At 45.0% G+C, this 17,876-nt stretch overlaps 1 protein-coding gene across 4 annotated transcripts in view; it reads right to left on the bottom strand.

The window, feature by feature from the left end:
- Positions 1-14,802: 14,802 nt before the first annotated feature.
- NFATC1 (nuclear factor of activated T cells 1) overlaps positions 14,803-17,876 on the bottom strand; it is a 107,006-nt gene continuing 103,932 nt past the window's right edge. For all 4 annotated transcript variants that reach the window (XM_056483897.1, XM_056483899.1, XM_056483901.1 and 1 more), the window contains one exon: positions 14,803-17,339. In XM_056483897.1, the coding sequence (XP_056339872.1) occupies positions 17,290-17,339 (50 nt within the window). In that variant the 3' untranslated portion in view covers positions 14,803-17,289. The remainder of the gene's footprint in view (positions 17,340-17,876) is intronic.

Genomic DNA, 17,876 nt, shown 5'->3' with positions numbered 1-17,876 from the left:
ACAATGGCACCAATGTTCTTGAGAGCAGCTCTGAAGATTGCTCTCTCTGGGGGACTTTCCCTCCAGGGACAGAACCACACACCTCAATTCCCTGCTTAGATATACATTCACCACTTCTACTAGGTCTGCTCAGCAAGGTCTGTTCCAGGTTAGCTCCCCTTTTAAACCCCATCTCTTGTGAAATGCTGACTTGTGCCCAACAGGGCTCTCCTGTAGAGCAGAAAGCAGCTCAGTGAGCAGCTGGAGCTGTTTGTGCTCCTTTGGGTATGGGAGGTCCATACCATGCCAGGGCTGTGGGGATTTGCCAGCTGAGCAGAGATACCACACACTGGGATTGAGGAGAAACAGAATTCCTTGCACATCGGTGCTGACATTTTAATATTAAATCATTGCAAATTATGATGATTGCAGAGTACAGACCTTGGCATCTGCTTCTACCTTGGCATCAGCTTCTAGCCAGAGAGGAAAGGGTAGAAAAGCAAGGCTCTGTCTTTAGCTTATGTCCCTGGGCTGGAGTTCTCCTACCCAGTTTTTGACTTGCATCAGCAGAGATGTTACACTGAGCACCTATAGTTGGTGTGATGCATACCACCTTCATCTGACTTCAAACCTAGTAACCCTATTTACATCTTCAGACAGTTTGATCCAGGAATTTAAGGGGAGCTTTACCTTCTAATCCCAAGCTACATTTGGTTGAGTTTGGCTCTGTATGTGGGAAAAACCCCTTGGAGAAGCACAGTAGTTACTGTACAGACACAGCTGCTGTTTTTCCAAATGAAACACAGTATTTCATCTGTTTCAATGTTGTTTAAAGTCAAATCAATTTGGCCCATGAGTTGCTCTGCATTTATTTTGCCAGATTTGAATTTTGTGTTTGGAGTTTGGGTTGGTAAGTTAATAATGACAACAATATGTCTGAAACAGGAAGATATTAACTCTATTTATACCAGCACAAGAGGAATTATGAAAGACTTGTGGAGCCAAATGTCAAGCAGGCTTTGGTATGCGTGGAATACATTCAGGAGACTATAGAGTTTGGCAACAGAGAAACACCAAGGAGCTGGGAGGAAGGCTGGTTGGAAAGCAGATTCAGGCTTTTACTGTGGAGGGGAAATTTGATGAAACAAGCCATCTTAGGAGTGGACTAGGTCTGGTGTAGGTGCCTGGACCAGTGATAACCATGTGCCCCGTGCAGACCCTGGGGTGCAGCACACTGGCTGTGACATGTGGGCTGGACTGCAGCTACTCACTCCAAAAATGAAATGGTTAAGACAACTACAGAGCTGTCATGCACAGAGAAGTGTGTGACATCTTACCAGCTAAAATATTTGAGGCCAAACATTGTTACTCATTGGGAGCTCTGCCATAAAGCTCCCTCTCCCCTGATATTTATGATTAACACTTTGAAACATCTGCATTGCCTTTTTGACTCACAAGAATTCCAGTTAAAGAGAGCAAACTTTCTGTAGCAAAGTTTCTGACTGCCACAAAAGAGAGACTTAGAGAGCAGCTGTCTCTTGCCCTGTTGTCTTCCCCACCTCATAGCTCTGTGCCCAGAGAGCTGAGTCCCCACATCCTGTCAAGCACTGATGGGGCACCAGCCCCTCTCAGGCTCCCAGGCTGATGGAGACACGTGGGAGGGCACAGTGCCCTGCATCTGTCACACACACCCACACTCACACCCACACCACCCTCTTTGCAGCACCAGCTTCAGGATGCCTGGCCAGGCTGATGGGCTCTGCCTTAGAAAAGCTAGCTAGGATGGAGGCACTTCCCCAACTCAGGTTTTGGTCAAAGCTCCCAAGAAAGGGAAAGCAAGGCTCGTAGAAGATAAAATAGGGACGCATGAGTGCAGAAAGTGCATGAAAAATAAAGTCAATTTATCGCTTTTCTTCTAACAAGCTCTTCCTGGTTGAAAGAAGGGGAAAGCAGAAAATACTTGAAAATAGGTCCTATGGTTGCAGAACCACATTTCTGAAATACAGTTCTCTCAAGTATCAAACTACACTGCAGAATGACTAATTGTGGGGTGACTAATCCCTGTCTCCCCTCCAAAACTATTACTTCACTGTGGCCAAGAAAACATACCATAAAGATGCTGTTATTGCATCACTCACATTTATTTGCATTGAGAAAGACTGAGCCTTTTGCAGTACTTGTCTGATTACCAAGAGAGATGCTCCTTCCATGCCAGAAAAAGAAAAGACCACTTAGTCTTCACAATTCATCCTGGACAGTTGTAAAGGTGTTTGGTTAAATGCCTTGGGGCTGGGGAGATTGCTTTCAAGCAAAAAAAAAATCTCCCACAAGCAGCAAAGCAAAACAGAAAAAAAACCCACCCCAAAAACCCAAGCACCATTTCCTTCCCCCAGTAAAATTAAAGAAAAAAAAATTAAAAATTGGGGGGCAGGGAGATGGCAGAAGCAGATGGATATTCAGATTGACAGAAAATGAAAACCTGCCTTCGTCTTGCTTTCATTAGTCTTCATTATATGACCACGACAGCTTTAATTGCTGCCCTGCATACATAAGTAATAAAAATGTAAAATGTTTAAATGAACTGTGGCTCCCAAAAGCCATTATAAAAGATTAATGATGAGTACTATTTGCTAACTTAAATGTCTTCAAGAAACACATCTGAGCAGCTCTTGTGGCTAGGATGATATTAGAACAATATTTGCTGGACTACTTGTCTCAACCCATTATGCACCAAGCTTTGATGGTTTTGATTATTCCATCTTCAGCTAGTCTGAATTCTAGACATATTTGATTGCAATTTACTCATTACTGACAAGTTATCCCTCTCCTGCAATCCAAAGAAAGAGTCTTCAGGTACTCATAGTCATAGTCTGTCCTCAAGAATTGCTGATGCTTGCTTCAGTGGCTTTTACTGCCAAAGCTGTTGAATATATAGTTTATTAGTAGCACTCCAGAAATTACTGTGCTAATTAATACACTATCCAGCTGAAGGGAAAGTTACACTTTTCTATTTAAATTGGAATCAGTACCAAGACCCATCTTTGAACTACAACTTTCCCTTGAGGGGCACAGATTTGACTCCGAATTCAAATGTGAGAAAGAAGTTTTATTTTTAAACTGGCACCAAAGCAAAGCCAAGTTTTGACATAGTTTTGGCCATCCACCTCTCATTTAACTTAGAAACTCATCCTCAGGGTAAAGCAAATGCTCAAGCAGAGGTGAAAATACCAGCTCTTGTCTTCTCACTGCTATATTCAGTCTTTCTTTCATGTCCACCCTGCCCACAGGAGTAAGTTACACCTCTTGCCAAAGCTCAGCTTTGGGATGAGCCTGGCTAGCAGCTTCCCAGTGTGGGCCTCTCTGGATGGAGCAAAGGGTCAGATCATGCCTGAACATTGCACATGTAGAGACAGGGGCAGGAGGACAGAGCTAAGGAAACTTTCTGATTTTCTGACTCTTGTGCACAGGCAACCACCAAACTTCTTTAACAAATGGACACTAAGAGCTTTTCCATGGATAAGCATCTCCCTTGTGAAGTCAGCTACATTCTCTTGACAGCTACACACCTGTGGGAATGAAGAGATCTGCACAGGGAAGTTGAACTTCTGTGCGGTGTGCTCTGATATTTGACTTCCAATCCAATTTTTGGATAATACTAACAAATTTGGGAAGACCCATAAAACTCGACACTTTGTGACATAAGCCACTTTCTTGTTATTTACAATTGCACCAGGATTTTCACAACTGGCTTGCTGGCTGCAGAGCTTCAGTATGCCATCCTTTCAACATCACTTGTGGAGGCCAAAAACTAGACTGATGGACCACTAAATGATATATTTCTATGTTCCTCTCTGCTTTAGTGCTCATCTCGCTATACTGCACTCAATGTTGACTTTCATAACACAGTCTCCTCTGCCAAGAGTGGATTATATTGACTACTTAAGATCTTCCAAGCCTTCACCAAGTCTCCCACAAAATGATGTCCAAATTTTCCCATTTCCTGTTCCACTCCTGTTAGCTCTCTAGGCTCATTTCCGTGCACATGGTGCCATTTCTGTTTCCTGATCACTGCTTGGAAGCTGCCTCCCTAGTAAGTCTGGCTCCTGGACTCTCATCTCTTCCTGTGCAGTCTTCTAGGCTGGCCCCATTCCAATCTATGGACCAGAAGCTTTTCCAAGACAACTATCCTCTCTTCAGTGCTTATAACACCCCTGCCCAACAACCACCAAACCCACTGTCTGCTCAGCATCACAGGATAGACTGATACAATTAAGACTGCAGGGTTAGCTATTTTAGGGGAGAGCAGAATTGCTGCTGTTCCCAGGGAGAAGAGAAAGGTCCTGGAGAAAGAGGAACGTGGCTTAGTGTTGCTATTTCACAGCTGGCTGAGCGAGAAATTGGCTCTGCTCTTCCCAGCCTCAAAAGTAGGGACAGGAGCCCCAAGGCACAGAGAGTGGCTTGCCAGGTCTTTTAAATCAGTGACAGCAGGAGCTCCTTCCCCTCTCTGCCTCCTTTGCCTGTTGGGAAAACTCCTTGGGGTGGTGCTTGGTCTCCTGCAACTCTTCTCCTGCTGCTGCAGCTGCCCTGGAAGCCCCCAGACATTCCCAGCAGAGTCTGGACGGCTGCTTTGGTGACAACCTGGGCTCAATTTAATGAGAACGTTCACGTTCACTTGCTCTGCTGGCAGTCTGCCAGCATATTTTCTTGAGGCACATAAGAGAGAGAAGGGAAATGGTGATCTTTAACAGGTTTTTTCATGTGTATGTGTGTGTTTTTGGATTATTATTATTTTTTTTTATCCAGCCAAACCTGACTGGAATTTCATGGATGAAAGAAAAGGCACTTCTCTAGCCCAGGGGCTTTGTCCCTGCCAAATTATAAGGGCCTACTGCAAACAATGGAGGTGTTAGAGCTTCTAAAAAAATAAAAACGTTGAAAGAATCTTTTATAACGGAAAATATTAGGCAACCTAAATCTCGGGCCAGCTGGTAGCGGGCAGTATAATATAAGCTCTTTGGAGGAGAGCTGTGCAAATAATGGATTTTCAGAATTTCTCCTCTCCCACTCCCCGCTCCAAGTCTGAACTATTTTAGCTATTTTCTCCAGCTGAAATTATTTGCCAAATTCAGCCAGTTGCTAAATTCTCCTCAAATTTTTCTTTTCTCCGTCGACAGGTTTCTTGTAAAAACAAACCCGTTCTCCCACCTCCGGCTTGGAATTACGGTGACACAGTTAGGAAGAAATCTGCCTGTGGTCAGCTCTCTCTCCTTTTTCGCTGCATTCTCCTTGGAGCTCACACGTTACAGGAACCAATCTGGCCTGATAGCTGCCTGGCAGCCTGCAGGGGAGGTTTTCCAGTAGTCTCCACCATCCCTGGGCCGGCCAGCGCTGGGCTGGGAGCCCTTGCACAGTGTGGGGCTGGAGGTTCATTAGGCTGCGGTGCTCAGGCTGAGTCTCTGCCGGACCAGCTCACAATAATGATGTTTCTGATGTCAACTGCAGAGCAGATGTTGCCCCTCAGCGCCGTGCTGCTGTAGGGGAGAGGTGATAGAGGAGGTGGGAGGCTCTGAGGAGTCAATGATCCCGTGTTGTTCCTTGTAAACATGCAGGTGTTAGCTGTGGTGTCCTGGCCAAATCCCATTCTGGCACTCCACCAGCTCTGGCAGTTTACCTACTTGCAGTCACCTCTGTGCTCCTAATTGTGGGAATTGTTTCTCACTTAGCAGCAGATTTGTGCATTCACAGCTGCCACTGCTGCATCCCTTCCCTGCTGCTCCAGGGGATGGCAAAGCCCATATCCTGGTGCCCCCCATATCCTTGGGGATAAGCAGCAGCCCCGTGACCAGGGCAGGAAGACAGATGCCCTACAGAGCGAGACAGAACTGACAGACACCCAAGGTGAGGCTGCAGCAGGTCTGCCCGTGCTGGTGGGGCACTATAAATGTATTAAACAAGCTGCCTGAGGCCTAAAATGTGGCTTTAAAGTAATGAAATGTGGTTGTTTGGCATGGCAGACACTGCCTCACTTTCAGACTCTTCTTTATGGCTGTTAGTGTAACACAGTCCATTCAAATACCTTCCCTTCCCTTCCCTTCCCTTCCCTTCCCTTCCCTTCCCTTCCCTTCCCTTCCCTTCCCTTCCCTTCCCTTCCCTTCCCTTCCCTTCCCTTCCCTTCCCTTCCCTTCCCTTCCCTTCCCTTCCCTTCCCTTCCCTTCCCTTCCCTTCCCTTCCCTTCCCTTCCCTTCCCTTCCCTTCCCTTCCCTTCCCTTCCCTTCCCTTCCCTTCCCTTCCCTTCCCTTCCCTTCCCTTCCCTTCCCTTCCCTTCCCTTCCCTTCCCTTCCCTTCCCTTCCCTTCCCTTCCCTTCCCTTCCCTTCCCTTCCCTTCCCTTCCCTTCCCTTCCCTTCCCTTCCCTTCCCTTCCCTTCCCTTCCCTTCCCTTCCCTTCCCTTCCCTTCCCTTCCCTTCCCTTCCCTTCCCTTCCCTTCCCTTCCCTTCCCTTCCCTTCCCTTCCCTTCCCTTCCCTTCCCTTCCCTAATTTGGCAGTAAACATTCAAAGAACAATAGCCTGGTTTGGGTTGGAAGAGACTTTAAAGATCGTCTTGTTCCAACCCCTCTGCCATGGGCAGGGACACCTTGCACTGGATCAGCTTACTCAAAGCCCCATCCAACTTGGCCTAAACATTGTACACAACCAAGGCTAAAATACTATTTTTTCCATTGTCCTCACCACACAGACTCTTGAAATGCTGTCAGCCTTTGCTTTTAAATCTGGGAACCGGGGTGCATTCCCTATCTGAAGCTCAGAACAGAACACTCCTTCTGAAGCCTCCCTTTTGCAATTTGAAATCATGATGGAAACTGTACAGAGGAAAGATTGGGTTGTAGCTACAGGCCTTCTAAAATAATTGCTTCATGGATAAATATTGATAGTCAGCACTGACTTCTATTTTGACACAGCATAACTAAAAAGTTATACATATGAAGCTCAACAAAAAAATGTCTTCCTAAAATAAGGAGCAAAACCAACTTCAAGTATAAACAAAACAAAACGAGTTATTTTGGGGCATGCCTCCTTCTTTTTTTCTCATTCTTCTACTGTTACTCTATCTGTGATTAAAACCCTAACATGAATTTCTTTGGGAATCTTTGAGGCTGTGTAAATATATATTGTTGCTAGGTTGTGAAGCATCCCAGCTCGTGAGACACAAGTCACACACATTAGCAGAGTAGGAATAAAACTATCAAAGGCCACAGGATCTGACTGCTTTAGGTTTCTCAGGTCACAACAGCCTAGAGAGGCAGCAGCAGGTAGTGATTCCTTCTGATAGGAGATGCACCCCTCAAGGAGCTGCATCCATCTGTGGCAGGGACACCTGCTTTGGTATTATCTGGTCTAGGAACTGCTATACTGGTCTAGGAACTTGAAATACTGTTCAGACTAGAGATAGCAGCATTTATACTGAGTGTTTTTCAAATGTTTCCATACATGATCATTGTTCCTGCGCTGAGATTTTCTCTACACCCTGTTCAGTCCCCTCCAGGCTGCAGCCTGGGACACTGCAATGAGAGAAGGGCAGGATTTGGTCTCACCATTTGGTGCATCTGGGCAGCAGAGAGCCTTCTTCAGCCAAGGAAGAGCCTGTACAGAAGGGCTCCCTGACTCAGTGCCTGCTGAGTGACTCACTGGTCACTCATCTATTGCCTCCCTGGCAGCCTGTGTTAAAGCCTTTCACCAAATGCTTCTGCTTTTCCCCCTTGCACACATCCCTCAGTGCTTTGCACCATCCAAAATTAGACCTCCTCCAAGACCTGGTGCGCAGACAGCATTTTCCTCGCTCCAAACCTTCCTGTCTAGGATTCCAATCAGAAGAGGGCAGAAAGAGGAAATTATGGGATTGCTGCTGCTGTGCTCCATGTGCCATGCAGCTAAGTCACTGACCTGCTGGAGAAAGAGAAGCAGATTGGTGGCTGGAGGGAGCAGGCATGACCTCAGAGGTACACGTTCAGCCAAACGTCCCCAGTCGGGACGGGTGGCTGAGGGGCTTGCACTGCTGGTAATCAGCATCTCTGGGGCCAAGAATGCAGCCAGACAGAGCCTGGAAATCAGTTGGGATGAAGGTGATGCAACTTCACCTTCTCTGAAATCAGCTGGGATGAGAGTGATGCAACTTCATCTCCTTTAAAGAGCCAGGATGGGGCTGAGGCACATGAGCTTCCCCTTCTGCAAGGCAGCCAAAGGGCAAAGTGTAGCACAGCTGATGCACTGACCCCTCTCTGGATTGCAATACAGCTAATTGTCTTCCATTCCCTTCACCCTTTCTCTGTTTCTTGCACAACATAACTTTGATCATAAAGCTCTGGAGAAGCAGGATTTTGAGCCCAACTCTGATCTCACTTATTCTGGCATAATTCAGGAATAACTACAGTTGTACTTGTAGAAGATCAAAATCAGTCCAGTTCCTTTTAACTGGGCAAAATTACTGGTCCACAGAAAGAAAAAAATAATCCAAGATGTGAACACTACAGCCAGCTGAAGAAGGAGACTGTGTTTTCCTCTTCAAAGTTAATGTTTTTTTTCCTAGCTCTTTATATGATGCAAAATTTTATAGATGAAAACAAAAATTGGAAAATTCCCATTAGCTAAAACTATTCCTGATATTGTCTCCAGTGGCAACTTGCATTACAAGACACAATATGGCACTGCTGGGACGTGTGGTTTCACTTATTTCAGAGCGCTGATTGAGCCCATTGACCAAAGTCAAGCGGATATTCAGAAAACAGAGCTGAGGAAACACTGCTCTTCTCCCATCCTCATGTGCAAGGTCAGTGCTGAGGAAGAGCATCCAGCAGGCAAAACCTGTGTAAGCAGGCCCTACTGAGCTGCCATGATCAGTCAGCTACAAAGCAACCAGGAGCTAAAGCAGCTCTCCAGGGATGAGCGGGTGTCCTGCTGCGACTGCCACCCTGCAGGCCTGGTTTCAGTGCCAGTAGCCCCAGTTTCAGTGCCAGCAGCCCCTGGGAGCCCTTGGGGTTCAAACCCCTCTGCTGTCCAAGGCAGCTGGGGCAGCTGGCTGCTCAGGAGCTCGCTGGGATGCACGCACAGCACGCGGCGTGCTGACAGCACAGCCAGGGAGAGGGGGAAGCTGGGGATGTGCTGCCTTGCCAGAGGGAGTCCGCCTGCCAAGCTACAGAGGACGGGAGGAGAGGAACCCCAGGCACTGACTGGGCTTATCTCCCAGCTGAGAATCCAGATTAACTGCATGTGCGACCACAGAGGCTTAAACTCCTTCCTCGTCATGGCTATGAAGCGTGGCTGTGAAGCACGAGAAATGCATGAAAAAAAGGCATTTAGAGCCTGCACACAGTGCAGTCCAGAGCTGCGTCCTGTGACTCACTGGGTTTAGCAAAGGAGAGGCTTTATGTGCAGTCAGCCCTCTTGAGCATGGAAAAGGGAGGCTAAAGTCTTGATTTCTTGAACCAAAAGATCCCAAAGGATTTTGACCAAGTACCATGCCAGCTGCTGGGTCCACAGCGGTTCTGCAAGAGCTCAGCAGCATCAGGAGTGTGTTTGAGGGAGCCAGTGGCAGGAGAGGTCCCTGCACTGGCAGACAAACACAGGTACCCTCTGCTCTCCCCAAAACTGCCCTCAAACTGGGGAGGCCCCACTGATGCAGCTGCAAGAGTCAGGATAGAACACCAGCGTTATGTAAAGCGCAAACCCCAGAGCCAGGCTGCCTCAGTGTCTTTCCTTTCAAGCTGAGCAGCTCAGGCACATTAAACTGATACATATCTGCCTCAAAAGAAAAGGGCTTTCTGTGTTTTCCATCAGCCAGCCTGGTGGAAGTGACACTGCAATCTGCATGGGGACTGAAACACGCCAGCAGTCTGTTATCCCACACCTCACCACGCCGGCTGTCCGGAGAGGAAATGGGGGCTTTGGGCTCAGCCACTGCACCAGTAGGTCACAGTGATGAGTGATGTGCTGTTCCTAGGCTTGACCACTGCTTTAGAGCTCAGACTGTGCACTTGAGTCACCAAAAATGCACATCCTTCAGCCACAAAAATGTTTTAAGGACACAGTGTGTTATATAAGAAGTTATTTAACATTATTAGTCAACCAATGACTCCTTAGACTTATACAGATCATGTGCAATGGAACCACAAATATAACAATAACTTTCCATTATTATTTTTAGGACCAAGTTTTATTTCTTTTATCACTATTTGGTACATGCACATATTTTAGAAAGACTGAATATTTTTTTGCTGGATCTAAGCCTTTATGATGCTCTTTACTACAGGACAACTTGCTGCACAGACACATCCGGCTAATGCAGGGTCCTGGCTCTCCTGGTCACTGGCAGCAATACCAAGGGGCTGGTCTGATAAAGGTAGCATCCCCTTCTGCAAGCTGGGATCACTGCTAGAGATGCCCTGGCACCCTGTGCCTACAGACATTGCCAAAGGTCTCAGGAGCCTGCCAGCAAGAAGAGTTTTGCTATTGAATCATGGAATGGTTTGGGTTGGAAGGGACCTCAAAGCTCATCTAGTCACAAACTCCATGCCATGGGCAGGGACACCTTTCACTAGACCAGGTTGCTCAGGGCCCCATCCAACCTGGCCTTGAACACTTCCATTGATGGGGCATCCACAGCTTCTCTGGGCAACCTGTTCCAGTGCCTCACCAGCCTTGCAGCAAAGAACTTCCTCCTAATAACAGGGAGGTTCAAGCAACCACCTGTTTTGAGGGTGGCCCTGGGATGAGCCAGGTGCTTTGCTGTCATGCTCAAGGGGAGCAGCTCCCAAAGGGCTGTCTCATCCCTCTGCCACACCTCCTTGCATTATACAGATTAAACCCTGAAATTTCTCTGACTTTCTAATCTGTCATCTCACTCTTCTCTCTTGAAACTGGTTTGAAAGTGTCAGTGGCAATGTGCACTGCAGGGAAAACCAAACCAGAAACTCCTAAACTGGTCTAAGTGCTCGTGTAGATGCTTAGTTGTCATTTGCATGGCTGGGGTCACCAGTCATGGGAGGGGCTGCACCAGAGAACACCTGTAAAAACTCAGTGCCCCCTTCTCCCAGGGGCAGTTCCCTGATGAGAGAACTTCGCTCTTGAAGACAAGGAGGGACAGGGAAAGAGCCTTGGGATTCCCCCTCCACACCTACTCTGCCCAGACCACACTGCTCAATTGGAAAGTTAAAGAAAATAGATGAGTTTTCATACACCCACCTCTGCAGACTCATCCTGCAAGTCAGGCAGAGTTTGTTCTCCCTCCTTCCCACGCATCTCCTCTGCTGCTCAGCCTGGGCCCTGGAGCCCCTTCTCCCATCTGCCCCTGCTACTGGGTGGAGAAGGCACCATAAACCCACTTCAATTGCTCTGGCCAGCACGGTCTCCCTGGGGCGCATCCCAGGGGCGCGCTGGGTTTGTTTCCACAGGTGTGCTGAATTGTGGCTGCTCTCAGCCCACGCTGAGCCCTGCTGGGGCAGTGCAGCCAGGGCCCATGGGCTGAGCTGTGGTGGGTCTCCCCTCCCTGCCTGGCTGATGGTGCTGGGTGGGAAAGGCTGTGGCTCCTGCTGCCTTCTCTGGAAGCTCTGGAGCCATGGTGATGTGCTGGCTGGGCACATGGGGTTCAGCACCAGAGGAGTGCCTCTCTGTGCATGGGGTGGGGGAAAAGCATAGAGTAACTCATTATTTACACCAAAAGAGCTTAATTTAGTGTTGTCATCTGACCAGAGCTGATTTGTTTTGTAAAACAAAATGTACAAGAAACCTCTGATTAAAAAAAAAAAAAAAAAAAAAAAAAAAAAAAAAAAAAGAGATTGCCATGAGGATGAGATCTGGATTAGCTTGCCCCAGGCAGGAGCCCTGGAAAGGGTCCAGGGAGGTCGGAAAGATCCATGAGGAGTTTCCTGCAGAGAAACTGTTCAAGAAATTGAGCAGAGGCAGTGTACATGTGACGCCTGTGCGGCTCTGCTTGGGTGGAGGGGGAGCCCTGTCTGGGAAAGCAGCCCATCCTGGAGATTTGGAGGGGAGGGAATGGGAAAGAAGGTGCAGTCTGGATCAACCTGATCCAAAATAATATGTGGTTTGTATTTTCCAAGTAGAAAATTAAAGAGGACCCCAAAAAAGTAAGTCGAGTAAATTATTTCATGTTGGAGGAAATGTAATTTTTCCTATTAAAAACCAAAACACACCAGACCAGAAAACTCCCAGATTTTACAGTTAAAAGATTCGTGACATGCACTGAAATATTTTCTGGCAAGGTCCAGAGGTCTCTCCTCCCCCTAGTACCACAAAGCTGGTGTTTTTGGAATGTCCCCTGGCTGGATGGGAACACCATCACACTGAGTTCTGGGACCCCACACCATGTGTGCTCTTGGAGGTTTTGCAGCTCTGCCACCAGTACCCTCTGCCAGTGTTTTCTTTGTTACTCTGGACCCAAAATCTCTCCATCAGCAGCACTGGAAACAGGATGGGTACAAGAGCTGAGTGCAAAACTAATTCAGAAGAGGTGCTGGAAACTGATGCTGACGGCATCTTTGGAAAGTCTCCCCAAGCTGAAAAAAAAAGGGATTTCCTAAAATGACTGAAAATGAATTTGCCACATCTGCAAAGAGTGGCTTGTGGGTTATCTGTCCCTGAAAGTAGCTAAGGAAGCACTATAGTCAGCAACTTTTCAGCCTAAGTGACAGCTGCTAGTGTGCCCATGGGTGATGGAAGTTCCAAGTACACTACCAGTTGTCTTAAATCCTGAAAACACAACCCTTTGAATTGTTAAAGCTCTACAAGTTTGCACAGTACAAAAAGACAGCCTCTATGGCCAAAAAAAAGCTAGTTTTGGATTCAAGGACAACCTGAAACTCAAGCCAACAGTATGAGAATCTGTAATTGATCTGCTCAGAACAAATTATTTGGCTACCTGAAGAGAATCAAAACATTTTTACTTTTTTGGAAAGAAGCGCAAAGAAGAAAAATATTAACTTGTTGAGAAAGAGGAAATTGTATGGGCAAACTAAAACAGGCAAGAGCTTGACCTCCATATTGGGCAAGTGTGTGCAAAGGTGGAGAAGAGAGGGTTCAATTTAACTTGATGAACAATCCAATTACTGCTTATGACATAAAATTAGACTCTGTGTTTGAAAAAGAGCTACAGAAACTAAAATGATTTTATGCCATCGACCTTAACACTGCTCTCTAATGTACTTGATGAGGGGGATTTTGTTTTATTTTTACTGAGACAAATTCAATAGATTTACAGTGATGAATGCAATAAAATTATACACATGGTGAAGGAAAGCTTAGCTTCAAGGCTGTACAACTCTGTCCAAGAAACTTAACTCCTTGAAATTTGCCATTTTCAGCTGGAAAGGAAAAATCTCAAAGGCATGACTCCAGCAAGGCTATTTAGTCAAACAGTACCAGATGGATGTGTGGGATTCACCTTCTGCTTTGGTTATGAATGAAAGTAGTCAGTTAGGAGCTTGCTGAAGGTTATTTTTGCCTGGAGAAGTCTGGTCAAGATGTGGTTAATGTAGCTGTGCTTGGGTCTGATGTGTTTTGAGTGAAGGATGTGTGGAAATGGGAGGGGAAGGAAATTCAGAGGAAGCCAGGTAACACAATGATTGAAGTACCTTGCTTGAGTGAATTCAGTTTGTGACATTTCACTGTGATACAAAATGTCATGGTCTCCAGGAGAATTTGTGACTGAGTTTTCAGTGTTTTCCTTTTTCCAGGAACCTCACCAACCATACAGCTCATGCTGTCCATGAGGCATAAATATCACTATTTCCACCGTCCAGACTGGGAAGCAGAGAAAGAATTCTTTGACTAATCTCTGAAGAGCTGGGCCCTATCTGGGTTTTGATGGGCTTAGAGCATCTGCCTTCTCTTTAAATGGGCAGGAGTTGGGTACCAGCCCTAGGAAAGCCAGGTGTGATGGACTGACCAGAGAGTGACCCTTTATATTTAGAGGAAGAGGATGCCAGAGCAAGGTCTTTCAACAAAGACTTCAATGCATATTTTTGCTTCCTTCTCCTTGAGGAACTTTTGAATGGTTTATAAGAGCTTATGTAAACTCAGACGACTGTGGTAGGCATGCTTGTATACTTTTCAACTTGCCTTTGGTCCTGAAAGATTGAAGCAGGTCAGGCTCTCTCAGAACTTCATGGCCCATCAGGTGTCAGATGCTGGTACATACAGAGGCACCACATGATGAGCTGATAGCAGCCCAGAGCTGTGCTAAGCCCAGCTTTGACTAAGCTGACACCCTCCTGTTGTCCCTTCTCCTCTGGGGCAGAGCAGTGAGGAGGTTCAAGGAGCAGGACACGTCATACTGAGAGATCCATCCCTCACAACATAAGCAGCTGTTGGCCAGAAATCCCCTCCTGCCAGCCCTTTTCTCTCAGAGCTACCAAAGCCTCCAGCCTAACAAAAATATCTCTTCTATCTACTGCACTGAAGGCCAAGCCTACTCTTGGCAACCCACAAGTTTCAGAAATAGCTCCAGAGAAGGCAAAAGAAACTGTTGTCCAAGCAATGCACACAGATGCCAATTACTTTGTTGCACAATCAATAAGGTAGCTTGTTTCACCACTTAAAATTCATCCAAAGGGCTCTTTTTAATAGTCAGAATCATCCTTGGCAAAGGTATTTTTGAACGTACCTATTTTTGAACATACCTACGCTCCAAGTTCAGAGTGTTGTGGCTTTTTGGTTTTGCTTTGTTTTCAAAAAGGTTGATGAAAACCATTTTCCTAAACTGACAGCAACAACCATGACACATGTACAGAAACAAGATAGCAGTCTCATACAGGAAATATTTCTGCTTTCGTTTTTATTTTATGAATACATATACAACAGATGCATAATCTTCCATTATCCAGGCTTAAAAGTAACAGGTTGGGGTATTTATTTTTTTCCAAAATAGCTTAAAGAGGAAAATAAAAATCAGAATGAAGGAGCTGCAACGTAGCCAAACCATACATTTGAAAACTTTGCTAAAATTACTGCTGAAATGTGCCTCTGTGTGTGTGTGTGCATTGTCCCACACGGTTAAAGCCTCACCCAAGATATTTAGTATATGAATAAAAAAATGCTTTGGCATAATCAGAGACTCCTTCATGCACAGTTTATTGACATTTCTGAAATAATGAGAGAATAAAATCTGAGGATTATATCATATATAATTTCCTCTTCTTGGGAGCAATGTCTTTAAATGCAGTGGGGAAATGGAGCCTGTTGACAAAAGACTTTGCTTCCATACTAAGATGGTTATGTTAGCAGGAAGCAAGCAGCTTCATATAGAAGAGATGGAGACACATATGTATATAATGTAAAAATGCTATTTTATATGAGAAAAGAAGATTTTTCAAGATAACAAAAAATGAACCACTCTAAGACTAGCTTCCAGCAAAACATTTTGCTTTATTAGTTCTATTTTCTAGCTACAAGTCAAGCTGACATCTGTCAAGCTTTTTAACTTTCCATATGGCAGTCTATAAGAAACGTTTCATGCAACGTCTACAACGCTAAATACAGGGTAAATAATTGGGATTAAACAGGTGAGGAATAACAGACTATTATAAGGACCAGTAACAGCATATTATGTACATAGAGCCATATTATATTCTCATGTCTTCACAGTAATGTGCAAATGTGACAAATATGGCTTTCATTTTTTTTTTCCCCTAAAGAAAGTAAGACATAATTATACAGAAGAATGTTTTAAAACACTTAGTTGGATTTCACCTTTTTGTGAAACCTGTTCAGTCTTCATTGCATTGGGGTTAAGGAACCACCCCCAGCTCGGGGGATGTAGTTCAGATGTGTTTCCAGGAGGGGGCACAGATTCCTAAGGCACAATATTAATGTTAAACATTTTTAATTTAGTCATGCTATTTTACTAAAGTTTTATTTTTTTAATATTTTTTGGTTATGTGAAGTAATAGGTTGTTGCTAGTTATATAATAAGCGGTTGATTGTAAAAAATACAATGTTGAAGGCTACACTACATGCCTACCTGTAGCTCTAGGAACATTAGCTAATCTGAAAACACACTATACAGCGCTGCAGGTGAAAGAAACCGAGGTGGGTTTTTGGTAACATCCTTTTCCATACATGTAGCAGAGAGTTATAAGGCTTCTGCGGAATAATAACATTATAACTGAACAAATATTTTACACTCTTCCATAATGGTATTTACAGTTACTATAACTCATATTCTGACATTTGGTAAATAACATGTATCTTGTATGCATCCTTCTTGCCTATCTAAAGTGCTTGCTTAACTGCGTGAGGAAAGAAAATGCATACCTGCTTTAGGTGCAACAAACCCTCAAAGGAAGTAGCTGAAATATTTGCTGTGGATTTGAAATGCATTCTCAGAAATTGAAATTATTGCTAAATTCAGTGCCCTTACTAGGCAATCATCTATATTATTTGTCATATATAAATATATGCATATATACTAGTATGTATGTACATGCATACACATTCATCTATCATGTAAAAGATAGATTTCAATTTTTTGTCCATCAACCTTTTTTAGTTTGTGCTATTCAACTCACTTGTGCTATGACAGAAGCCAGATCAAAATCAAAATCTTACCATGCTACTACTACCAACCCTATGATTCATTAGCACGTAATAAAGGCAAAATGCAAAAGAAAGCTGAGATGATGACAAATCAGGAGGCTTTTGAAATGCACTGAGAATAAGGCAATAGGCTGTACATTACAGCAGAGGAAAAGCTGAGGAAATTCTGGAATTCATGAACGTGTCTTACTGGAGTGGGGACTGCTCTCCCTACTCTGCTGCAGAGTCCTATGCTTTTTTCCAGTATCACTCTCCAGAATTCAAGCTCTAGAGTTGCTGCACCTACCAACACTTTTAATGGTAGCGAATTCAAAGCTTATTAAAAATGCCCTGATGCCACAACCTGGTAAAATAAGGCACTTCCAGGGCTGTATTCCAGCGGTGCCATGCCAAAAGGATCAGCAATGGGAAGAAGCGCTCAGACTTTGCTGAGTTTCCTAGTTTTGTCCCACGAAATGCGCCGTCTTGGAGCGCACTCCCTCTTCTCTCTTTTGAGATGAATTTCTTTTAAAAAAAGCTGTTTCATCAGTTGAAGTTGAGGAGCTACTTCTTTGTAAGCAAGAGGTAAATCTTCAGTTCCTGACATTCATTAAGGTGGAAGATCAGAGTGGTACCAGGCAATGCCTTCAGTTCATTCGGCATCTCCCGACTCGAGGTGACGTGCCAGCCAAGTCAAAAGTGTGTGTTTCACACCAGGCCCACAATGAAAGCTATGAGTGGACATTGGTACTGGAAAGGTCATTCCTTATAATTTCATTTACTGCAAAGAAAGAAGACAAGAAAAGGAATTGATTAGCATCCTGCTGCTGCAGGCAGTTGTCCTCAGTCCACAACCCCCCTGAACTTGCACTCATTCCTTGACAGCTTCAGTACAACTCTGAACAGCAAGTGTGACATCACCAGGTAGCTTGTACAGGCTGATCACAGTGCAAACCCAGCAGGATTAACCAAGGTTATTAACATGCTAAATACCACATAAAACCAGGCATCACAAAATCAGCAGCATCCTGGATCCCTGACTGCATCAAACATACTTAACATTTCAAATTGGTTACAGATAAAACATTTCATTTGCTTTAGAACTGCCTTCAGAAATGTAAAGTCAAGAGGACTGGAGGAGATCCTAGAATAATTTACTTCTTCCACAAAAAGAGATGGTTGGAGAGTATGTTAGCCATGGTAGGTACTGGTGGTAGAAAGCTGCCAGTCACTGAACCTGGGTATGTGCATCTTCACATGCTGATTTTTTCCACTGTGGGTTGATATTAGAGGGGAAAAAAAAGGAGAGGAAACTGCT

This window comes from Oenanthe melanoleuca, chromosome 2, assembly GCF_029582105.1.
Source record: "Oenanthe melanoleuca isolate GR-GAL-2019-014 chromosome 2, OMel1.0, whole genome shotgun sequence".
Lineage (NCBI taxonomy): Eukaryota > Metazoa > Chordata > Aves > Passeriformes > Muscicapidae > Oenanthe > Oenanthe melanoleuca.
Note: the sequence above shows the minus strand (reverse complement) of the source record. Positions and strands in the feature narration are given on the sequence as shown.